Below are 24177 nucleotides of genomic sequence, written 5' to 3'. Positions count from 1 at the left end.
AGTATATCATATTCCACTTCCTCTTGTTACTGTTGACGAATTTGGAATTGGGAGTGCGGCGATCTGTATTTTCTTTCCTTTTTTTGCATATTGGCATAGCGTGGTAGTTATTAGACAAAAAAATACGTGTATTCATAGAATGAGGAAATGAGTCTATGCGAAGAGAATGATTGCTTAAGAATTGATAACTATTTGTCTATCTTCTTTCCTTATACTATCAGCGATACTTGTACGTCATGGTGTCAGGGCTAGGGCTTTCCGGATGGACATGGGAAAGCTTCAATGCTCAGCACAAACTATCCAACTTCAATTCTTCACAAACCCATGACTTTACTCAAGGGGAAAAAAACTACTTCGATAATCTCCTACGCGAATTATTTCTATATCAATGTAATAGAGTACATCTCAGAGCAGCTTCTTCCGTCCTAATGGCCACGCAATCGAGTTCCGGTCCAAACTCTCCATCTGCCGCAATGTTGACGTTCGGAACGTCACTCCGGTATTACGAAAGACAGTCCAATGAACCACCATCAGAGTAGAGTCAGCAAGTCTCTGTCCGAGTCTGCTTCTCGCTCTTTCCAGAGTTACCGAATGATCCGTGGGGGAAGTTTATCCATTCGTTGAGATATTATTCCACTTGCTCTTTCACATCCTTTCTCCTTCTTCTCATGGCACATCGAATGGGACATACATAGGGAAATCTTCTTGATGAGAGACCCCATCTTGACCACCAACCTGTGATTCCATTGAATCTGCCACCTCAATTGTTTCAATCGACATGGAATCCCCTTCCACAGCCGCCCCCAAAACCAAGGTCCAACGACCGGACGATCGCCTCACTCTCCCGGGGTTTGGTCTTCGACTGGACTATACTCCCAAGGCAATGAATGCATATGGAGTCAGGACTCGTTCGTTGTTCCCAACAGTGTTGGATGATCGGGATATCGAAGCCGGTTATATCGAGTGCGTTTGAGTCGATTTACATGCGGCCTTCGATAGCAGTGGTCGATGTGCAGCCTAACTGATTTCTTTTTCCAGTCAACCTGTTATGACAATCCGAGAGAAGAAAATGCTCCGCATAATCAATGAGTTTACGGATATAAAGGATTGGTTTGAGAAGGTGAGAACAATATTTATATCAGCTGTGGGCACTCGCACATATTGACGAGTCTGTTCAGATTTTTGATGAATGCTACGTGCAAAGCTGGACTCAAGAATTGAAAGAAGACCCAGAAACGACGGATAGAATGGTTGAGTGGCTAACCGCCGAGCTTAGATTCAAAGCTAAGGTCGCCGGAAAGGTGGGCTTCATCAACATCTTCTACGCTGATGTTGTCAAATCCTGTGCAGATTTCTTTCAGCACGAGAAATTTCGGACTGAGTTATGTAATGCAATTCTTAGACTTGAGCAGGGATTGGGACTGGCTCCAGAGTATCAGATGGCCACTGAAGAGAGAGAATCAGACTATGTACATCCGTCCTTCTTCCCAGTGGTATTCGGCAAAACAAGGGTTCTTCGAGATCGTATAATTGGTATTGATGATGCCATATCAAGCATGGGACAGGGAGAGATTATTCCCGTGCCCGAAGACCCTGGCCCTTCGCGCCAAGAATTGAGCTGGAATATTGCCTCACGTTCGGATATCATGCCGCGTCCTTATAGCTCACGGTTCCAATGGCTTCCTACCGATGTCTATTTTCGACCTGATGGGACTGCTTATTTCGCCAGTTATATCAACAACATCCACCCAACAAGAGATAAACCACTCTATCAAATTCTAGAGAAGTTACTAGACAAGATCATTCCCATGTGGAATATGTCTCTTACCCCAATCAAGAGCCCGATTCATCCTCGGGCTCGAATCGAGCTGCAGGAAGTTCGGTATGTGGAGAAGAATCCTGGCAAGACAGAACCAAAACCAGAGGAAAGCCCGCAAGAGGAACGTGGTAACTATGAAGACAGATTACGGGCCTGGAGGAGGAAGTGGTTCAAAGCCGTGCAACCTGAACCCGGAAAATTTGCACCAGTTGGGATTCCACCTGAATTAATGGATGAAATGCCTCCTGCAGAGAAGAATAAGCATCGAATATTGGACATGATGAACTTGAAGAAGGAGTATGGCCATCGAGGATTGCAAGTTCTTTTGAGGATAGCAGATATGAAGCCGACTCCTGATGAACCGGTATTCGAAGTTCCCTGGCATATGGAGGGGCAGATTGTACGTTTGCATTTCTTAACCTTTGCTACTTTTGTCTTTGTTATATTCTAACGTCAAGGGGTCTTAGAACGAACACATCTGCGCCTCGGCAATCTATATTTTTGAGATGCAAAATATCGATAGTGTTCGTATGCATTTTCGGCAAATATCCGACACCCGAGCCTTCCAAGACCTAAATTACGAGCGTGGAGATACCGTTTGGCTTGAAGAAATCTTCGGTTTGAGGCATGATGAATCCCCGGTGCAGGACGTCGGTTACATTGAATGTGCTCAGGGAAAAATGATTGCATGGCCCAACACCGTACAGCACAATATGATCTTCACATTAAAAGACAAATCACAAGTGGGACACGTGCACGCCGTCAACTTCATGTTAGTTGATCCAAATATCAGGATAATTTCAACAGCAAACGTGCCCCCACAGCGATTGGATTGGAGACCCGAGACGGAGGAGGCGGAAAAGAGAGGCATAGATGTGAGGACACTTTCGGTAGAGGAGAAACTAAAGATTCTGCCGAGAGAAGGGGATTTCCCATGGGTCTTACAGGAGGCGAGAGACATCTTGATGCAGAACAAGGACGAGCGGAAGAAGTTCAATCACTATCAGAATGTCGCTTTTCATTCGAAGAATATTTCGCTTTGATTTTTCATCCCTTGCTTTCGACGAGGGTAGATTCGGGTTGATTGATTGAGAAAAAGGGAGAATAGTCAAACGATTACGCATTACTTAGTCACTAATAGAAGGTCTCCTATCCTTTGAAGTACAAAAGAAATACGTAGATCGTTCTTGACGCGAGAAATGAAGCTGAGCTTTTTCTTTATTAATGCTCTAGAATTGTCCTACTAGTTCAGTATAGAAGTGGATGACATACCCAATTACCCCTATTCCCTGTAATATATAAGATGAAGAACGACAACGCAAATTCTATGAAAGAATATTCTTGGTCTCCGGATGGTATTGAATGTTTATATCTCCAACATTAACTATACTATCAACACCTATTGAGAGACGAAACAGTGTCTCAATACCGGAATGACTTCTGCCAAATCTCACAGAAATGATCATTGACATCGTATCCTGCTTTATCATCAGATGTATTTTCGTCTGCATCTTACTATGCCAGCTATGGATGTCTGATTGAAGTTGATCAATCACTCCCGGGATGCCTTTTGTGTCAAATATTTGATTACATGATAACAATCGAAGATACGAATTGCATCCGGACTTTTGATTTATGCATTACTTCCAAGGGAACGGTTGGGCCTGTGTTTTTGAGTATCGACGGCTGCGTCTTCGTCAATGTGCCTGGAAATAGAATTGTAGAATGTTCTTCGGGGGGGTACTGTGCAAGGTTTTGGACATTCTTCACTCCGCTATTATGGAGTAGAGTGGGCTTCCAGATAATCAAATAGAGCAAGGATGAGATGTGCGCATCGTGAATTACTAGATAGTTCCTTCTCTGATATCCTTCAATTTGGCTTGCGCCTAGACTTGTATCACGGCCCAGTGAGTCGTTATGTAGATTTTACACATGTAGAAAAGCCTGCATCAGATTGAGCCTTATAGCCCTCCGTAAGATTGCTACAAGATTACTGACTTGTCCCAATTCTCTCGTTATATCTTCGTGCTAGGGCTACGGGTCGTCATATGCTCAACCTGACATGAGGTGTTAATGTTTTGTTATATGGCAACGGGCTTATAGAACGCATTTCTCAGTCACTGTGCAACTACCAGGTATGAACTTGTCAGCACGTCCTCACCACAAACCAATATTTGCCGCTATTCTAGCGTTCGCTCAGCCTATGGCATCAATAGCTCCAGAGTCAACACTGATATAAACGAGTTTACCCTAGGTACCTTTCTATCAGATCCCAATACCTCTCCGGATCAACCCTCATATGACCAACATGCGGCGTCCCGATGAACTTTTCCAAATGCACGATTCTGCTACGCTTCGATGCCAAAGCTGCATGATCCTCAACATCTTTCCAAGGCACCAACTCATCCGTATCTGAGTAAATATAACACATCTTGACCTTCTCCGCCGGAGTCCCAGCAACAATGAAATCAGGATCCAGAATTGCCTTTCGCGTATATGCCAATGGATCATCGCCATAAACGATAACATCATCAGTCTTTTCAGGGCGTTTCCAGAATAATCTCCACATCAGGCCTAGGAACTTTCTTGTCAAATAAGTACCCCATATCATCGTACTTAGTAGAGCGTAGCTGAGCTGTCGAAGGATGATTGTCTGCGGTAAGGCGTACGAAAATGCTTTGATTGACAGTGACGGCGTCGGTTTACCAGGCGCACTGTCAATAACCATGCTTGACACTCGCAGTGGTTTACCGGTGGCGGCCTTGTATGCTTGTAGTAATTGAGCCGTTGCGAAGACGCCGCCGTTGGAGAAGAGATGGATGTATGCCGAGCCATCACCTCCACTTTCCGACGCACCTGCATCGTTTCCCTGAGAAGCGACGAGGATATCAATCAACGGCTTCAGTCGAAGCTGATGCGAAGTTCGCGAATTATAAAAGTCCTCAGTATTAGTGAGTAAGAAAATGATGCGTGCAGTGGGCACAAGCTCGGCATATTTGACGACGTATTTGACTGCTGCTCGTGGAGGCGCATTCATCCAGAATGGCAGGATGATTGTCGATGGCCCTTTGTCGTCATCTCTAGGTTGTATCCGCGGCTCGACAGAGTATATCGAGGGCGCAAGACGAACGAATGGCGCGAGTGGATCAGGCTTTTCAATGGTTGCTGACATTCTTGTGTTGGCGGGCTAGGCTCGGGAGTACAGATAGGGGTATGCTATATCGAGCCAGCTGAACCCAAGCAGATCCCGTTGTAAATAGTTCGCTCAGGATGTCTGGGTGAAGAAAAAGTCAAAGGTGCTCCATGATAATGGGCTTTGCTCATTGAGTGATCCACTTCTTTTCCGCAACATTTGCCGGGTGCGCGTTGAGATAGGCTTGGGTACCTTGACCGCAGGAATGCCGAGGTACCGCACAGGTCCACATACGCACGTCACATCTCGCAGCTAGTGTATGCAAGTGGCTTGGCACAACTCAATATCAACTTCGATGAATCAGATGAAATTGATTATGGTGAAAAAGCGCAGATTATGGAAGATGAGAAAAGAAGAAATAGAAAAATCAGGTGAACCAAAAAGGCGGATCGAAGCCATGAAGGTAGCCCTCATTTGCGAATTGGCAAGAAGGGAAAGGAAGGGGAGGGTCATGGGCAGAAGGTCGCGCTACCACACGACCACGATCGCTCTCTCTGGGTTGACACCCGTCAATTGCAGTGGCCCAGAAACTTTCAATTCATAAAATAGGACCATGAGACGACCATGGCCTCTTGCAGTACATAGAGTGTACGGGAGTCAATTTGCAGACGACACTGGCAAGACTACGATCAGGGATACTGTCAGTCAAGTTGGACTTCATGCTACAGAGCATTCTTGGTCAATGACTACATCCAATTTTGCCATTTGCCGACCGTCATGCTACAAGCACAGAGAAGATGCCTGGTTCTATATTCTCGGGAGAGGGCTCATCACGCACGACGCGATTGCATACTTACATCACCAACTCGAATCGCCAACGCAGTTCCTTGATGTAGCTGAATCTATATTGAAGTTGAGCGATATGATTTCGAAAGTATTTCGAAAGTATTCAACACATGCAATATGCATGACCACTTGTCTTGGTTAAGAGGGAAAGAAAACAAGGTGGCATAAGCGATCTGTGACTAATCAGTTGGTTGAGAAAGACAGTAGCAACACTGGACATGCGACCGTACCTGAGCATACAGCAGTATCTTTTCAGTTCATCTGACGTGCAGGCATGCTTTTACTCAATCGTTATCATACAGAAAATTGCCAGATAAGAAAACGCCAAAAACATGGGTATAGCATGTATGGTCGAACGGCGACGAAAAAAAAAGAACATCATGAACAAAGGACGGCCTCGAACCCAAGCGCGATGCTGGGCTCTCAATGGAGGGTCATTGGGGGAAGCCTGCAACAGGACGGTTCCCCCTCCCGCTAGGCCATTGGACCGTCCTTTGATTGAAAGAAAATAGATTTTGAGGGTTATATACCAACAAGCATAACCATTGAAATGACCGTGTCAGTCTACAAACCACGATTTCCTGATTCGAAGAGCAGTATTGCACTCTTCTGAAAGTCTCATCGTCGTTGATACGTTGTTGGCGCCATTCATGTATGACACATGGGTGCAGATCCAAAGAGTGACGAAGCAAGAAGGATAAAAAGAATTGAGGCGAAGGAATGAGTCGAACCCAGGAGTTTCCACGAGTTTGCGAACTCCGTGCTTGGCTGCGCTTGGGCGGCTGAAGCATCGCTAGTATGACCTGTTGTCGGTCGCCATTCACGTTCTCTAGTCTACGGTACAACACGACGAGCCAAACCAGTCGACGAGCTGCTGAATTTAACATGTATCCTACAATGCAAAAAGAAATGGATTGTGAGATAGAGAAGGTGCTGGAAAGAGACAAAAAATCATAGCGGCGAGATCTCTGTTGTTACGAGATCACGAATCCAGCAATGTATGTATGTGGATTCGGAATGACGATCCAGTACTGCTTTGCAGCCTACGTCAGGCTAACCGTTCGACCATCCCGCGGTCTTGTGGTGAAGGAAAAACAGAAACTCAGGCCTATGAATCACCCGCTGATCAATGCCACTGTCTGCCCAGTCTACCATGAGTGCCTCTCTTTTCAGAGAAGAACTGATCGCTGCCCTGAAAGAGAAAATTGCACGCTGCGTTGATCTGGTTGATACGTGGTCAATGTCATACAGGTACGAGACATCATAAACTTGAGCAGAAGACGCGGAAGTCGAAGAAGCAAGAAAGGGGTAAAAAGAATTGAGGCAAGAGGACGGTTCGAACTCAGGAGCTTCCAGGAGCTCGCGACCGCGCCTGGCTGGGGGACGGGGTTGGTGAGACCAGCCTCAGTTCTTGTCGATGTCAATGACACCCAATGTAGTCGCCTTCTGCGAGATAAGAATGGAGACTTTTCGCCCTTATATGCATATTGTTTTATTACTGACTTAATATTCTCGGCCTATGGTCTCATAAGTACTTGAAATAAAAAGTCCTGCGTCAGGCGTTGCTGAACCACGAACCCTGAGCCACCCCGCCTATGTTGAGAAAGACACAGAAATCGAGGCTCATATGCCAACTAGTGGGTATGCCTGTCATATCAGGCATCCCCACTATATTTACCCACTATACCCGCCACAATCCACAATCAACAAACTCCGCATATCTCCACTATGTATATTAACTACACACCTGCCAGTTCCGTGACTGCGGCGAAATTTGTTCCTGACAAACCTGCATACAATGCAAGTAGTGGCAAGTTTACGTACTTGGAATGAAGAAAATAGTTTACTGAATGTAGAAGCTGTGGCAAGGAGTAAGAACTTTTACTGCAGTTGCCAGTTACCCGGATAATAACCTCGCAAGTCTGACTTCATGGGTCATCGCAAGGATGAAAAGAACGGGTATAAAAAAAGGGGGGAGTCAAAAGACTCGAGATAGTTTCCAAAGATTAGAGGTAACCTAAGCCCAAGTAGGCCCCCGCGGGAGAATCAATTTCAACATCGGCTAGCCGTTCACATATAGCGTACTCGTCTTTCAGAGCAGCGTTCAGTATTCCTTCTTCAGGAATCAATGTCAATCTCAGAGCTCTTTACCGCTGCGCTATTTGGACCTAGGTTGCTGAGGAAGAGCAATCGGTGGTCCTTGACTCTTGGGGGAAGTCACATCGGGAAGTGTTTGTCGTGCTTGCCAAACAGGAATGTACATTTACCGCAACTCGAAGAACTGTGTCTAGCCTGCGAGGAGGTTGGGAGCTCTGTGCTGTCATGATGTTCATTTATTACAAATTACCTTTACATGAGTCAAACGGGGGAGTATGTATGTTGTGGCTTKTTKAGGCATGCGTAGCCTGGAGAAGCTGGTGACTTTCTTATAAACGAATCCGAAGACTACTATCAACTGCAACTGACTTGGTTGGTCAGGCCGCGGATGTGTGTTCGCACGTAATGAGTCTACCATCAATGAAAGTCTGATCATAATTATGAAGTGGCTCCATCGAAGAATACGTGACAAGGCCTTCAAGAGAAAGGACGTGACAAAAAGTAAAAAAAGGGGGCCCAGTGGGATTCGACCGCGGTCGTGTTTATAGTTCCAAATATTTAGTACATGTACTAATTACCTATGATCGAAATGGCAAACTAGCCAGTTGTTCTCAACGTACTAGATCTCAGTGTAAGGTTCTCTAGCAAGAATGCTAGGCAAGTATTCTCTAGCGAGAAGCCAGGTAGGCAGGGTCAATCACTCAATGCCTCAACAGGGGACGGATGACTTGTACGATAATAATTGCAAGTTGACCATTCAACCCTGGTGGCTCTGAGAAAATGTGCGTACAGTGCACGAGAAAGAGGAAGAGTAGGCAGAGTTTAACCGCTAGGCCATTTGGTCATGGGTACTAGGAGCACTGAATGTAGTGGCTTATGTAGGAAGGAAGGCAAGCCTGAGGCACATGATGTAAAAGGTACACTTGACAGCTGGAGACCCACCCGTTGCAGAAGATCTCTGAGACGATGTCGAGTATATGCCATGTATTATCTACCAAGACAACATGCTGTCGCTCTCTGGTCAAGGACAGAAGACGAAAGTATGAAAAAGAAGTGTGAGTTTTGAAGGTTTGATATGTACGTGATGACTCAAGAAAGCAGACAGTCTCAATTTCTCAACTAAACTCGATTCAGCTCACTGAAAGCCGAGTACAAGGACAATCTTATGGACTAAGATTCAGGAAGCAAAGTCTTTAGACGCCGATCAACTTCATACCCTGTACAATTATATACAGGTACTTGACCTAACCGTCTCACGCGCGTCTGCATGGGGGAAGGACTCCATATTTATTGGACGTTTGATCGCTAGGCCACTTACTAGTCATGGGTGTTAGAAGGATGCAAAACAATGGACTACATAGGAGTAAAGAGGAAAGAAAATTAAAAGAAAGGCCAATCGCGATTTTTTGTATATTCCAAAGATTTTGATACGTATCGTAACTACCTAACGGCCCAGTATGGAATCCAGACGGCGTACTTGTAACAGTTTAGGTGCCTCAAATCAACTGAGCCCAAATCTTGATCCAGAGAAACATCGTTCACTCAAGGAAGAGGGTGGAGGAAGTTGTCGCTATAGCTATCGATAATCCATCGTGCATACGTTTAAACGACGATCTCGAAAGATGATAATCACGAACTGTGAAGAGTATCGCAGGATAGATACCACGCATCCGTGGAGGACAAAGCATGAGTACGTAAACCGGGTTTCGATGCTAGGCCATCGTATCGGGTCATGGCTACTGTGACATCGAATGCAGTGGGTTTTGAGGTAGACGACGCCTGAGGCTGACAGCTGCACGAGCATGCTGGTGACGAGATCATATCCTACCAAGCATCGAAACAATAGTAGGATTCGGACCATATTGAAACGATTTCATTTCAGACTCAAGTCTAGATAACATGCACGAATACCTGAACGCCATTCCACCTCCCACGCTCAAATCCAAAAAGAAAAGATCTTATGCTCTAGACACAATCGACGGATCAAAAGTGCTGAAGAGCTATCGCTTTCGACCTTCGACATCACTTCCCGATGTTGGCGTGCCGGAATCTCCTCCAAGGCCCTTCTTACGCGCTCGCAATGTCTGACCTTGTCCTTGAAACTTCGGTTTGTTGTCTGCCTCTTCGATGACTTTGCCCTCCTCATCACGCTTTGGAGCTGGTTTGATGGCATAGCCAAAGAAAAGCTTATTCGGGCCCAATCGTAGTGGTTGTGGGCCGTTCGTCTTCCGTGTTGGGGGCGGATGTTTAGGATTTGTTGAGCTTCCTGCAACAGGCGTATTGGGTTGTGGGGTAGGTGTTTTGCTGCTTTTCTTGGCATTCAGTCGATGTCCACCGGAAAAAAAGTTTGATGACTGTGCTTTCGCTCCTTTCGTCACGTCGTCCGATTCGGGGGCGATAGCTGCGTAGTTGATGGCCTGAGCCATGCTTCCATGAGAATGCACCACACCGCCACGAGGTGTGCCAGCCTGGGCGGGCGTGCTTACACCACTGGGACGTTTTGGTTCTTCGTATCCCACAGGAGGCGCAAAGTCAACTTCTAGATCTGTTTCTAGTACCGAGATAGCTTTCTTGTCACCCTCGGGCTTAGCATCTAGGACTGCGATTTCATAGACTTGGTCGTTGTAAGCGAATGTGAACACGTCTCCTTTTGTGAGGCAGGAGAAGTTTCGGAATGCGTTTTCCAAAACTGCTTTAGGATCGCTGATGTCAAGGAACGATGTTGATTGTGGTTGAAGCTTGATGAATCGACCAGGCGGAAGGTCGGTTGATTTGACCTGGATCAGATCGCCAGGCTCAAGGAGGAGCGTTTGCATCAACTGATAGCAGTCAGTATGTGAATATCATCTTACGTAACGATAGAGAGGCGGCATACCCAAAAAGGCAGATATATCTTTCCCTCTTCAGCAATAAACTCCAAAACACCAGCATGTGTCATTCTCTCCTTGGCGCCATTATGCAGCTCAAACAACATAGGATATGTAATGTGTAGTCGCGTCAATTTATCTAGGGCACTGGGTGGCATGATGACTTTTCCTCCATGATTGACGTTCTCTCGCTCTGGGCCGGGGAGCATGGCCACTGGATAGCATCGGTAGTATTCATCGAATCGACGAGCTCCGTAACGCATGGCACCGCCGATAATGCCTTCCATAGCGTCTGGATCGAGGAAGCCTGAGCGATACTGAGAAATAGATAGATTAGTATTGTGGTGTAACATATAGGTGAAATTAAAGAATAGATGAGGTACCATTATGGTGTGTCGCCTGCTCAGTAATCAATGCGGGGAAGCTGTCTGGAGCTCAGTGTGGCAACAAATGGTGTACAAGTGAGATTTATCACAATATACGAGAAGGATGAGCTGTATATGCTTGTAAATGATGGAAGTAAAGCTCAACAAGAGCGAAAACAGTATTGAAGAGTAACAGTTGAGGTGTTGAGAAACCGAAAAGTTACCGGTGACGCAAGTGGAAAAGGAAGCTGATTGCTCGGGGAGCTGCTTACTTGATCCGCCATGATTTTCCGCTCCGTCCCCGGACTGCTCGTTTTCTACCACAGCTCGGTGGAACAAGCTTTTGATCTTGTCACACCACTCCCCAGCTACATATACGAATTTGCAAGCTAGTCAGCAAGATGTCCAGATCGGTGCGCCCAAAACGCGCCGGTGAGGACTACGCCCGCACCCACCAAACCGAAGAAGACGAAATCAACGGCCCCTCTACGACCAAAAAACCACGCTTCGATATACGCAACCCTTCCGCTCTAGCACCAGACGAACTCGAGGATGATGCCGTACTTGACGCAGACGAGATTGGTCGTCGAGGCCAAGGCGTCCGACGCAACGCGGTCAATCTAGACGGATATCAATCAGATAGTGAAAACGAGGGATTCGATGCGCGAGTTGAAGCCAAAGCCAAAGCTAAGCGACGACAACAAAAAGAAGAAGGTGGTGGTGATGACGATGATATGTTTGCCGATGAGGCTGCAGAGGAGGTCGACGAGGAAATGGGCGAAGACGAAGCATACCGAAAAAATAAAAAGAACGTACGGTTTTTGAAAAACGAGGAAATAGAGGGACAAGCAAATAGATCGCGCGGTGGTCGCGCTGTCCATGTTGACCTTGCAAACCCAACTGAAGCTCAGAATGCAGAAGATGTGGAAAGTGAAAGTGAAAGTGAAGTTGACGAGGAAGAGCGTGCGCGAGTCGACGAGGGAATGGACGAAGAAGTTGGGGCTGGCGGTAAAAAGACACACGCGCCACTGATCGATGCATTCAATATGCGCGCCGAACAAGAAGAAGGTCGATTCGATGAGTCAGGAAACTTCGTCCGAAAAGCAGTGGACCCCGATGCTATTCACGATACATGGCTAGACGGCCTGTCGAAGAAGGATATCCGCCGCGCAAAAGAAGCAGCCGACAAAAGGGAGAATGAGCGCCGAGAACGCGATAAACAAAACGATAGTATAATCACAGCTGACTTGTTACGCACACTTATTAAACACATGCAACGCGGCGAGACGGTTCTCGAGGCTCTAGCGCGATTAGGCAAAGGTCTGCGCAAAAAGCCGAAGTGGCAGAAGAACAAAAACAAGAAAGTGAAGGAAAACGGGGGAGAAGACGTCGAGATGACAGAAGAAAATCCCGAAGAGACAAGGCGGAAGAAAGCTATTGAGGAAGTAACCGGCGCAGCTGATCTGCTCTTAACGAGAGGCCAGATAGAGATATATGATCAAGAAAGGGAGATGCTCACTCGGCAATTTCGGCGAGAAACCGGTGAAGATTGGGTTGATCCGCCTGAGATAGATGAAGATCAAGTCGCAGGTGACGTACAAGCCTCAGCAGATTCAGGCTCATTATGGGAATATCGATGGTCGGATGCGCGAGATGGAGGAGAGACGCATGGCCCATACGACGGCGCTATGATGCAGTCGTGGAACGATGCGGGATATTTTGGAGAGGGGGTTGAATTTCGCAAAGTAGGGGGTTCAGAGAGTGATTGGGGCCGTGTTACTTCTTTCTCATGATATGATATTGAAGATACTGTACGATTAACGAACGAAGATATCAGTTCCTGAAAACAGCCAGACCGAGCCTCAAATACCATTAATGCGCTTAAGTTGTCATATCATACATTTTAATAAACATCAAATAGCCTTCAGCAGGAGAGAAAACCTCGCTAGAAAGAAATCGATTCCTGCTTTTGAAATCCAAACCGCTGTTAGAGGATCGCCACTCTAAGTACGCCGTCACAAGATACTCAAAAAAGACAAAAGAAAGGGGTCAACTGCTCTACGATATTTCCATTGCATCGCCATTGGTGTATGCGAGGCTGACATCGCCGGTCTCGTTGATGAATCGCTTCTCAAATTCGCTCACAAACTTGACGCTTCGCGCGGGGTCGTAAAACAATCGGTAACTGCGTTGAATATCGTCGACACTGACTTCTTTGGCTTTTCGCTTTTCACTAAGCAACTGTGAAGTTGTAATGATATTGCTGGCATAGCGCAAGCCAGACTCCTGCCCAATCTTGGTGAGGAGTGCCAAAGCGTCAGGTGACAAGTCGACCTCTTCTTCTTGAGCTCGAATGGCCAATATTTGTCTGATTTCATCAGATGTGTAAGGTTGAGTGCTGATAATGGACACGCGGTCTAACAGGTCAAGGGGAAGACCATGTGGTGAAGAGTAGTTGGTTCCACGGATACGTGTGTTGCCACGGTTGCTGGCCATGATAACAATTGGAGCCAGCTCCGCTTCCAAGGCTCGGTTGATGTACGAGTAACACTCAATGTCGAGCATGTGAACCTCGTCAATAAACAAAACACCAGGTATTATCTCAGCTTTGCCTTCTTCTTTCCATTCAGCGACTTTGGTGTTGATCTGGTCTCGAACTTCACTTCTGATTTCACCCGTGTCACCTGAGAAGAGAGCCAAGAAGCCTTGCGAACGCGAGTTGATGACATCGATTTCGTGAAGGCTGACAGTGTGCACGATCTCTTTGCGTACTTGAAGTTCCCCCTCGGGAGTCTGAACGAATTTGGCGTCGGGTCCCATAGCATCGTAGTCTCTGGAACGCGCATAAGAGCGACCTAGCTTAGTGATTTTGCCCGAGGACTTATCAATGGAGATTACGTCTCCGGCCATAACACGTTCGCGAGTCATTGAATCGATCATTTTGGTGCCCATGTCATAGATGGTTTCCATGTCGGTGGTCTTGATTGTGAGTTTTCCTTGTTTATTGCCCTGAGTTGGTCAGCATCATTGCTACCTTCACTCTATCTTCGTCAGATTGATCTCACATACCCCTGTAACACTGCGGTCGATTTGAATCTCCACTACCTCACCCTCAATAATCTCACTTTCTTCCTTAATTCTCACGCCAATGGATTTGCGGAATGCCTGAGTGAGCGCTTCCGTCTTCGACATTCCCAGCGAGAAAACTTCTGAAGATGCGAGTGTGGTGAAAGGCACATCAGCGCCTAGTGATTGCGCCATACCCATGGCGATTGCGGTTTTACCCGTGCTGGGAGGTCCAGCAATTAACACGGCACGTCCAGCGATATCCCCTGCCTTCACCATCTGCAAAATAACCGCCGCTGCTTTCCTTGCTTTCTCCTGGCCAACGAGGCCCTGGGAGGAAGCCCTTGGTTGCAAGGTATCCGGGTCGACACCGAGGCCGCGAATGTGGGAGTGAGCTGCAATGAGGTTGAGGCCGCGGAGCTCTTTGCTCTCGGCGATAGTAGAAATAGGCTGAGAGACGTCAAGTTAGGCACTGCTAATGATCGTGTCGGAAGGAGTGAGCTGTATTGAAGGTAACTTACAGCAGCCATTTTGACTAAGACTAATCAAGAGCCTTGAACAAATTCACCGGCGTCACTCTCGAAGAAAAATTCGACTGAGAGTATCGGCTATTAGTTCTTGATCAGCGGATATCTTTGAGGTCGTTGATGTTGTTGATCAAGCAGCTCTGATAATTACTTGACTGATGGTTGAGCTTTGCGCGCGAAAGTCAGCAAGAACTGACCCTGCGCTCACCGCCTTCCTGGCCGCCTTTCTTTGAACCCGAACATCAGCTAATCAGAGTCCGTTTGTACGCGATCCAGGTCTGTGATTGGTGCCCTCTAATCCACTGATGCAAGATCCCAGCTTAGTCCTTCTGCGACTGCCAAAACAAACCCTAGAGCGGCGCTTACCATAAGGCTTCTAAGAGTATTTCTTCTTTCTTCGTTCTTCTTTCTTTTTTCTTCTTGCCCAGCCTGGTGACTGCTGTCAACACTGTCCGTCCCATCTTTTATCTCTCTGCTCTATCCTCATCTGTCTTTCTTTGACCCCTTGCATCAGATAACAGCCATCGCACACCTGAGCTGAGCCAATCATTGTTTTGATATGACCCTGTGACGTCTGTTCACATATTGTGACTATGACTTCTACATGGTGAGTTTTTTTTTTTTTTTAAAATTTCCTTCTCAGTGACATTTCGAATTCATGATTCGATCTACATTCAAGTCTGCAACTTGCTCAAGGAAAGTTGTTCAATTTCTGACATCATGTTCGACAATCAGACAGGTGCAAGTTTAGCTGTTGGTTTGAGAGTCTCGGGCATACTTCGATATGGCTGAGATCTCGAGAACCTTCCCTGCTGCGCCAGCATCATCAAAGCAATCCCACGCGCGTGATCCGCGACGTGCTTCGAGACCAGAAATTAGTGAATCCACCACCGTCCCTGCCGTGTCTAACGTTCCGATCACACCAGCGCCGTCTGCGAAACCCAAGTCACATGGAGAAAAATTGGCTGAAAGCCTAGCGAATCTGTCATCGGAGGTCTCAATTGCTACATCACTCAAAAATGAATACGCAAAGGCCAAGAAAGCCCAGGTCGGCATCAATCAATACTATGAGAAACTCCGCAACTTGAGTCAATTCCCTGCCGCAAGGGATCTCGTTGGTCATATTCGCGAGATCCAAAACAAAGACGTCGATAGTCTCAAGGAACAACTGAATGTGCGCAACCAGAATCAGAAAAATTTAACGAAACGTGCGGCTGCGCTGGTAGATGCGGAAGCAAAGAGTGAAATTACCCCCTCGGAGGCGCCCAAAGATGTTCAAGCTGAAAACAAATTCATCAAGCAATCTCTCCAGAATCTCAAAACCGATCTTTCAAAGATCGTTAGAGAGACCAGAGAGGATCTCTCAAACCTTACCAAAGATTTCAGAGACAGTCGTGCAGGAAGCGACAGAAAGACCGTGGAATTGCAACGTGCCTCGGATTCTCATTCCAAGCTACTAGAAACCGTCCAAAGACATCAGGATAAAGACTTTAAGTCGATGAACAGAATTCGGGATCAAGTAGACAAAGCGTTTGATGAAATCAAGTCTACCAATGATCGCATCAATTCTCTACCGTATGAGCGATCGCCTGCGAAATTCCGAGAATCTCCGCGACAAAGTGTTGACCGTCAAAACAAATCCAGTGGTGTTGATCAGAAAAGTTTGTCGGCGTTGGAAGATCGTGTGAAGGCTCTTGAGTCATCTCAGACTCGGAATTATAGCACTGCACCAGAACACGATATGCTGGCAAGGAGCGTCGAGAAGATTGCTATTCGTCTTGATAGAATCGAAAATGGAAGCCGCTCTGTGCCCGGAACCACGGTTCAGCCACAATTTCCGTCTTCAGCCCTTGAGGGAAGGATGGCAAAGGCTGAAGAAAATATAGAAGCCATCAAGGAAATCATGGAATTCAAAGACAAAATCTTGTGTGACGACATCGAAGCCAAGCAGAAACAGATGGCGCAACAGTTGGATGAGACCGTCGGTAAAATCAAGGCCGAAGCAGCTTCAGATCTAGAGAGGGCGATTTCAGAGGTGAAGGCCAGTGCGCCAGTCAAGCAGGATGTAACTTCCAGTCAGGGAGATCCTCAGCTATTCAATGAACGGTTGGAATCTGTAACGATCGCATGCCGCTCGTTGGAAAGCCGTTATGCTTCCGTCACTGCGGAGGCCCTAGCCCATCAAGCGATACCCATCATACATAGCCGGTTTCCGGACCCTCAACTACTACACGGTGTCGTGCAGAGATTCAACGTCATTGAGATGCATCTTGCACAGCTCTCAAGGCTTCGAGATCTTCCTCAAATTGTCGAATCTCATACCCAACATTTGGCTGCCCTTCAACAAGCACAAACCACTCAACCACGTACAAATAGCGAGCCAAACGCATTGAACAATATCAACTCTGCTGCGCTTGCTGAAATGCAGAAGAAATGGCAGGAGATTGTGCAAAAAGTGGGTGAACTGCAGAAGAATTATGCCGAATTCAAGGATTTCGACAGTAAGCTGTCCTCGTGCGTCGCAGAAAATCAGAAAAAGCACGATCAGCTACACCAGAAATTGGATGAACTGAACAAGGAAAAGGATCTGGAAAAGGCTCGGGTGGCTAGCGAACTTTCTGGCGTGTCTGGCTCCGTGGGTGAACTCAAAGTTCAAGTACTAGCGCAGAAAGATGAACACATAGCTCTAACCCAATCGACAAGCAGTCAACTACAATCCGTTGAACAGAGCCTTACCGCACGAGTGAAGGAAATAGAAGATTCAATCCAGCATGTTGAGCAGAAAATAAGCGAAAAGCTGATTGCAAGTGGACTGGAAGACGCTAAGCCAATCATTGAGAACTTCGAAGTAGCGCTTCAACAACACGTCGAGAGTTTGACCTATCAACTCGCTCAATTGGAGGATAAACAAAAGGCCACTGCGCTAGAATTATCTGATTTTCAAAGAGTCGAAGATGATGAATTTAGACACACTCTTCAAGAGCTCGTCCATAGGATTGATGATCTAGAAGACGCCAGGGAGTCAATCGGACGAATATTTCACGACTCTAAATCACCGGGATCAGAGCGATCTCGGTCACCCTCACAGTTAAGTAACTGGTCGGGTGGTCCTTCTCGAGACGATGACAAGGAGAACAATGTCAGAGCATTCAACAATAACAGCCGTGGCCTGCCTCCCACAAAGAAGAGGAGCAAACGAAAATTTGCAAAGGTATCGGGGCCAGATATTGAATCACCAAAGGCTGCTTCTCTTGGAGGTACTCCGCCTCGTGGACCAGCATCCTTGATTGAAAGAACAGGGCCGCCCGCTTTCAAAAAGCGACAAAGATCCATTATGGATCTAGTGGACCATGTCGATTGATATCAAATTCTCTTTTATCACCACGATTTTTTCTAGCATCTGTTGTTTTTTCGGGCGACATCCCCATTGATACCATCGTCGCGGGGGTCATCGAACCAAGGCAAGGATATAAAGGCGTTTTATCCCGGATTTCCTTTCATACAATGCCAAGGAGCGAGCGATTGCATATACCTTTTTTCCTTTTTGTTTTTTTTTTAAGAAGATATACCCTCGATTCATCACGGAGCGGCAGGCATGCGACAGGCGCAGGAGTCCAGCGAACTAGGTCCAGCAAACCAGAAAGCAAGCGGAATTTGTCTTTAGCTGGGTTTTCAGTTTTGTATCACAACTAATTACTTAATCGCGTTATGGAGCAGGAGTTTCTTTTGGGAGGACAGGAGAGCGAGGCATCAGTGTGTTTTGTTTCAAAGGGGAGGTGATTCTCATGACTCTTTCTGTAACTACCTGTTCTATACTACAGCGCTCAAGTTCTGCATAAATGCTCAGAAATACAAATAGTCAACAGTAACATGGCTCTTTGTAAACTCGATAAGAAGACTTGTTTGAATACCGTTCAGTGATTATACACTGTAGTGTAGAAGTTAGGGCTAATCGTTGATGTAACCACCCGCATACATCTGAGAATTGAACCATGCAAACATGTCTAGATAGGTAGTCAGTCTATGGATTGATTATGTATAAGTCTAAGAGTCTATGTAATTTACAGAGGATTTGCCTCCCCTCCACCAAAAATGCAGATATGCGTAACACTCGCTAAATCAAAAACCAGCCACGCACTCATCACCACCTGGAGACGAATTGTATTTACTCAATATCGTTCTCACGGAAGAACTTGATCACCGCTAATTTCAACCTTGTCAGCATACCGTCCAGAGATTTTAGATGCGTTGATATACTAGTACGTACCCTGCCGAAACTCCTCCGGCTTCTCCGAAATCACCCAATGGCCCGCATCAATACCCGCAATCTGAGCATTGGGGAAGAAATGCTTCACGGCCGGTAACCTCTTCTGACTGACGTATTTGGACTGCAACCCACGCACAATCAGCGTTGGACCGGTGTACGTTGGGAGATCTGCGTTGTTGGCGGCATTTTCGCGGTCGAATTTCCAGGGGAAATCGGCCATTTCGCCGAGGTTTGACCCTAGAGTGTCGAGCGGTACGCGGAATTTGAGGGTTTTGTTGTCGTTTGAAGGGTCGCGAATTAGGTTTGTGAGGAGGAATTGCCGAATTGCGAGGGACTTTTTTTGAACAAGTATGTTAGTCATTCGGACAACGATAGGTGCAAGCAGAGGGTTGTACCGGTTCGTATTTGGCCAGTATTTTGTCAGCTTCACTCTGCTTTGTTACGCGGGCTTCGGATATTTCTTTCATGCCTTTGACGTAGTCATTGAATGGGGAGCCCAGCATGGCGGATACAGGCGCATTGTCGACGGGAATCAGCGCCGTAACAGTCTCGGGCGATTGCAGAGCAAGGACCATGGCAGCTTTGGCACCCCTAAAGTCAAGTCAATATGCTTTGTTCTGTGTTACATGTTGAACTTTAAACAAAAGAAGTACGGCGTACATTGAGTGCCCCATCAGGACGGTCTTTCCCAGACGGTGTTGCTTGATGAAATCAGACACATCTTCGGCGAGATGGGTGTATGTGTGTTCTGGCGCGTGTGGGGAATCGCCATGATTTCGAAGGTCCTGTAAGTTTGTCCAGGTCAATTTCAATGCGAGTCATAAGCGAAGTGAAAATTCAAGACGCACCACAATGTAGATATCGCGATTCAAATCTCGTGCCAGTGCTCTATCAACGGTCAATCCTCATTCTCTTGTTTCCAAAGAAGCATAGAACTGTAGTTAGTACTTGCTAATACTGCGATTGTTCAGCTTGTTCCCCATGAACCCATGCATAAACACGATAGGCTGTCCATCACGCTTTTTGTCTTGCGCCGATGGCTCAATCAACTGATATGCCAATTCGACTTTGAGGAGTGTGGACGACGAGAAGAGACGTTTGGACTGAGAAGTGTACAGTTTTGCGACGGCTTGCAGCTGTGTCGAGTGCGACAACATGTTGTGGGAGTGTTTGTTGACAGCTTTGAAGTGTTGATATGCGGAGGATTAAATGAAGAAACGGCGCTGACGCAAGAAATAAATGGAGCTGATAAGATAAGGATAGGTACACGTGATAAGGCCTTATCTTATCGCCCAGATGCATGTCTTTTTCTACTGTTCTTTTAGCATTGAAACATCGATACAAATGATTGAGAGTTAAAGCCGACTAAATGTAAATGATTCATGAACGTTTTTTATTGATCGAATTCTATATTTACTCTGCGTCTAACAACTTGGGTACATTCTCCACCAAATATTCAACAATCGCATCGGGACCCCGCTCAACTTGGAGTCCGTGGGGGATGGCGTGTGTCTTGATGCCAGGGCGAATCCTTCTGGCAGTTTCGAAGATGGCTGCTGATTGCTCGGCTGTCCACATTGATGCGCAGAACTTGATTGTGATTTGTTAGTTAGGGAACATTTGCAATGAGCTTTGTCTGGGGGAGTGGCGTACCAGGACGTCGGGTTGGTGTTCTGTGACTTTGGGCTCGACTTCTTCAATTGCTGGATGGGTGTCAGCATGCAAATCATTCATCACGAGTGGAAATTAGGCGCAAGCTCACTCTCGCAGTTGTCGACGTGAATAATGGTATAGCGATCCTTGAGCGCTTCAACCAATCGACCAATCAGTCTCTTGGCTCGCTCAGGAGCAGTGTTGACTGTGACAAGTCTGTAGGGACCTTTGGGTTGAGTGTCTGCCATTGTGGATGTATTCGATGGTTTTTGCTTTAGCAAAGAAATCACAAATTTCTAAACAGAAATGGCTCAATTGAAAGTTATAAATGAGAGAGTTCCCCCAGTCGGGATATCCGGTCGTTCGGCAGGGATAAGATCTTTGCCGGCGCCTTCTCCCCACTTGACGCTCCGTTATATGATTGCGACTTCGCTCTGCCATTCTGCGATTCCGGAATCTCGTTCTACTTTGCTTTTCTCTTCTAGACTTCTCGCATTCTGGATATTTATCCATCTCTTTGCATCGTGCATATACACCGACTGCTGTTAATAGAGTATATCGACGAACCGTGAATGTTCCGGTCACTTAGCAGATTCAGCACAATGGCTTCATCGTTTTCCCGTATGTTTACTTTCGCTTGAATGGATGCTTCTCGAGCTAATCAGAACTCAGGTCTCGTGCGCTTCGTGCCTAAATCTAACCCCTCCAAGATCTTCATTGGAGAGCCCGTCGACGCCAACGTTGATGTTGGTCTGGCTCTCTATGATGGCAAGGATGTGCAAGTAAAAAGATTCACTGGATCTTCCATTCTTGCACCTGGTCAGGCTACCGAGGAAGTCGAGAGCATCAAGACTGTTCTTTCGCCATTGGCGCAGGAGGAAGTTGGCACTATTCGATGCATCGGCTTGAACGTATGACCTTCAATGTCTCAATAAGGACACCTTTCAAAAAACAGAACGGTTAACATAGCAATAGTACGTTTCGCACGCCAAAGAAATGAATCTCGCTCTCCCGGATCTACCAACGGTCTTTCTTAAACCTTCCACAGCCCTGGGCAACCCATGGCCAGAGCCATGCTATCTCCCCAAGATTACTCAAAAAGACAACACCGGTGATTACGAGTCTGAATTAGCTGTCATTATCGGAAAGACTGCAAAGAATGTCTCCGAGGAGGATGCGCTTGACTATGTTCTTGGATATACCACGGCGAATGACATTTCCAGCCGAACCTCACAGACCAACCAAAGTCAATGGTGTTTCTCAAAGGGATTTGATGGAGCTTGCCCGTTGGGTGTGTATTTTCTGCCATTCGTGATATGAATAAAATCGCTTACTGTCTACTAGGACCCGTCGTTGCATCGACCTCCATCGTTCCAGACCCATCTAAGTTGCAAATCAAGGGATCCTTGAACGGCAATGTCGTTCAGAACTGTGGCCTCACGTAAGCCATCTCTGTATCTGTCTACCAAAGGAATCTACTAACGTCCTCACAGTGACATGATCTTCACCGTCCCTCAACTCATCAGCTTCCTTTCCCAAGGCACAACACTGCCCGCCGGTACAGTCATCATTACCGGAACTCCTCCCGGTGTCGGTGCAGCAAAGAAGCCTTCACCTCAGTTCATCAAGGAGGGCGACGAGTTCCGTGTTTCGTTGGAACCATATATTGGAACTTTGATTACCCAATTCAAGAACGAATAGACTAGACTCACACTGAAAATATGAAATATTGCCGAATATTAACTCATTTTGACCTACACAAGTATCTGTTAGTGTGAAATACTCCGGAGCTCTTTGAGTCTTTGGGGTACATTTTCCCACATGGGGTAAAAGTGGGACCATACGTAATAGAGTTCTAATCATTTATCCGGCATGAATCCTTCGCAACCATCCCACGCATTGTATCAAGCATCAATTCTAGCTCCTATTTTGGATTGCCCTCTATCCGTCAGTTATTCGTTAACCCATCGTTATCATATTCCTTTTCTTATCGTCTTTCGTCTGACATTACAGGACAGTCTGGTCTGCGCAATCATCACCGGATATGTCGGTTACGCACATTGTACTTTTCCAATTCAAGCCCAGTGCTGATACTGCGACTATTGATGATGTAAGTCTAGAATCTAACTAGCCAGAAGAAGTACTCGCATTGATATTGTCTCGTCAAGGTCTGCAATCGCATGCTCGGTCTCAAGGACAACTGTCTTCATCCGTCATCCCAGAGACCGTATATCAAATCTTCTTTAGGGGGTATAGATAATTCAATTGAAGGAATTCAGGTGAGCCAAAATTTCCAGAAATGCAAAAGAACTCTGCTGGATAAAGCTTGCGAATGACAATTATGCTGACTTCTGGTGAAGAATGGCATCACGCACGCCTTTGTCGTTGAGTTTGCGAATAAGGAAGATCGGGATTATTACGTCGAGAAAGACCCTGCACATCAGGAGTTTATCAAAAGTCTTGACGGTGTTATTGAGAAGGCACAGGTCATTGATTTCACGGATAGGGTGTTCCGCTGATAGAATCAATACCTAGGTATACATCTGGAACAATCGACGAGAAGGCGAATGAGTAAATTCCTAAAAGTTTGAAAACAATGAGCATACCATATCCGTTCAATTACTCGTACACGGTTTTAGAGAAGAGTCTACTGAGACATCTATCCAAGGACCTGGACAGGGCATTTAGTGTCTCCGGAAAGGAGTTTACATCTTTTCTTCCCTTCCCTTATCTAAAAATGTTGTGTATTAGAATCATTAGCTTGCACCAACCTTACCTAGGTAGGCTATGACACAACTTGCCTGGCCAATGCTGGCAAATTGAGGGCATGGTAATCATTGAGCTTGCGGTTAGTGCGTCTTAGTTGGGATGTTACAGGTAACGAGGAAATTCTATCTAGCCACCAGCGCAAGTTCCAGCTCAATGCTTTCATGTTTTTCAAAGATTTTTAAATTAAATGGCGTGGAGATCCGGTAGACTAATTCGACCTGGTCGTCACGCTGTTCTCTACAGTTATGTATAGGCAGAGAAGCAATGACTCCTCACGATTCAACCACCTAGGCAATGGTAAGCTGCTCAATATCCCAAGTCGAGGATGTATTAATTTTCCAGTAGCAGGATACTACAGTAATAAAAAATTAGATCAATATATAACCAAAGGACGTTCATGTCTCTACAGTTCACGTAGTTTCTACTACCATCAAGGACCCGTAACCGATATGACTTCACAGTTGAGCGGTCTTCAGTTATAGAGAAAAGATTTCAGATCCTGAATATTTATGACTTAAACATCTTAGGGGATAATATTCTCTAGAGCCGTCTTCAACCCAAGACTCTCCGCAATTATGGCACCGCCTAAAGTCTGTAGGTTTCCAAAAATCAAACATACAGTCTTGAAATGGGGCGAGTACTGTGCCTGTGAAGGATCCCGAAGACAGATGTTCCACTACATAAATATCTGCGCCGTACAACAGCGGCAAATAGTGGTTTGTCGTAAGAGCGTGTTGACGGGTTCTTACTCGGTAATCGCCCAGTGAT

At 46.2% G+C, this 24177-nt stretch overlaps 9 protein-coding genes across 9 annotated transcripts; 4 read left to right on the top strand and 5 right to left on the bottom strand.

The window, feature by feature from the left end:
• Nucleotides 1–778: 778 nt before the first annotated feature.
• BHQ10_003101 (uncharacterized protein) lies at nt 779–2862 on the top strand (the record flags this gene model as incomplete). The annotated part of the gene is made up of 4 exons (XM_040875321.1): nt 779–963; nt 1039–1120; nt 1179–2219; nt 2287–2862. 4 exons carry the CDS (start codon nt 779–781, stop codon nt 2860–2862), a joined length of 1884 nt encoding a protein of 627 aa, XP_040731605.1.
• A 1202-nt stretch (nt 2863–4064) lies between these two features.
• Nucleotides 4065–4991, bottom strand: BHQ10_003100 (uncharacterized protein; the record flags this gene model as incomplete). The annotated part of the gene is made up of 1 exon (XM_040875320.1): nt 4065–4991. The coding sequence occupies one exon, from the start codon at nt 4989–4991 to the stop codon at nt 4065–4067; it is 927 nt and encodes a 308-aa protein (XP_040731604.1).
• A 4904-nt stretch (nt 4992–9895) lies between these two features.
• BHQ10_003099 (uncharacterized protein) lies at nt 9896–11049 on the bottom strand (the record flags this gene model as incomplete). The annotated part of the gene is made up of 2 exons (XM_040875317.1): nt 9896–10714; nt 10771–11049. The coding sequence occupies 2 exons, from the start codon at nt 11047–11049 to the stop codon at nt 9896–9898; spliced, it is 1098 nt and encodes a 365-aa protein (XP_040731603.1).
• A 479-nt stretch (nt 11050–11528) lies between these two features.
• Nucleotides 11529–12920, top strand: BHQ10_003098 (uncharacterized protein; the record flags this gene model as incomplete). The annotated part of the gene is made up of 1 exon (XM_040875316.1): nt 11529–12920. The coding sequence occupies one exon, from the start codon at nt 11529–11531 to the stop codon at nt 12918–12920; it is 1392 nt and encodes a 463-aa protein (XP_040731602.1).
• Nucleotides 12921–13185: 265 nt separating this feature from the next.
• On the bottom strand, nt 13186–14723 carry BHQ10_003097 (uncharacterized protein; the record flags this gene model as incomplete). The annotated part of the gene is made up of 3 exons (XM_040875315.1): nt 13186–14136; nt 14197–14643; nt 14715–14723. 3 exons carry the CDS (start codon nt 14721–14723, stop codon nt 13186–13188), a joined length of 1407 nt encoding a protein of 468 aa, XP_040731601.1.
• Nucleotides 14724–15504: 781 nt separating this feature from the next.
• BHQ10_003096 (uncharacterized protein) lies at nt 15505–18081 on the top strand (the record flags this gene model as incomplete). Its single annotated transcript, XM_040875314.1, has 1 exon — nt 15505–18081. The coding sequence occupies one exon, from the start codon at nt 15505–15507 to the stop codon at nt 18079–18081; it is 2577 nt and encodes an 858-aa protein (XP_040731600.1).
• An 804-nt stretch (nt 18082–18885) lies between these two features.
• BHQ10_003095 (uncharacterized protein) lies at nt 18886–20144 on the bottom strand (the record flags this gene model as incomplete). The annotated part of the gene is made up of 6 exons (XM_040875313.1): nt 18886–18923; nt 18988–19321; nt 19383–19578; nt 19648–19772; nt 19836–19873; nt 19946–20144. The coding sequence occupies 6 exons, from the start codon at nt 20142–20144 to the stop codon at nt 18886–18888; spliced, it is 930 nt and encodes a 309-aa protein (XP_040731599.1).
• A 256-nt stretch (nt 20145–20400) lies between these two features.
• On the bottom strand, nt 20401–20888 carry BHQ10_003094 (uncharacterized protein; the record flags this gene model as incomplete). Its single annotated transcript, XM_040875312.1, has 3 exons — nt 20401–20577; nt 20641–20690; nt 20750–20888. The coding sequence occupies 3 exons, from the start codon at nt 20886–20888 to the stop codon at nt 20401–20403; spliced, it is 366 nt and encodes a 121-aa protein (XP_040731598.1).
• Nucleotides 20889–21242: 354 nt separating this feature from the next.
• BHQ10_003093 (uncharacterized protein) lies at nt 21243–22341 on the top strand (the record flags this gene model as incomplete). The annotated part of the gene is made up of 5 exons (XM_040875311.1): nt 21243–21261; nt 21313–21551; nt 21616–21931; nt 21985–22081; nt 22134–22341. 5 exons carry the CDS (start codon nt 21243–21245, stop codon nt 22339–22341), a joined length of 879 nt encoding a protein of 292 aa, XP_040731597.1.
• Nucleotides 22342–24177: the final 1836 nt, after the last annotated feature.

Source organism: Talaromyces amestolkiae (genome assembly GCF_001896365.1).
Source record: "Talaromyces amestolkiae strain CIB chromosome Unknown scaffold4.1, whole genome shotgun sequence".
Taxonomy (NCBI): Eukaryota; Fungi; Ascomycota; class Eurotiomycetes; order Eurotiales; family Trichocomaceae; genus Talaromyces; species Talaromyces amestolkiae.
This window is presented reverse-complemented; position numbering and strand designations above follow the sequence as displayed.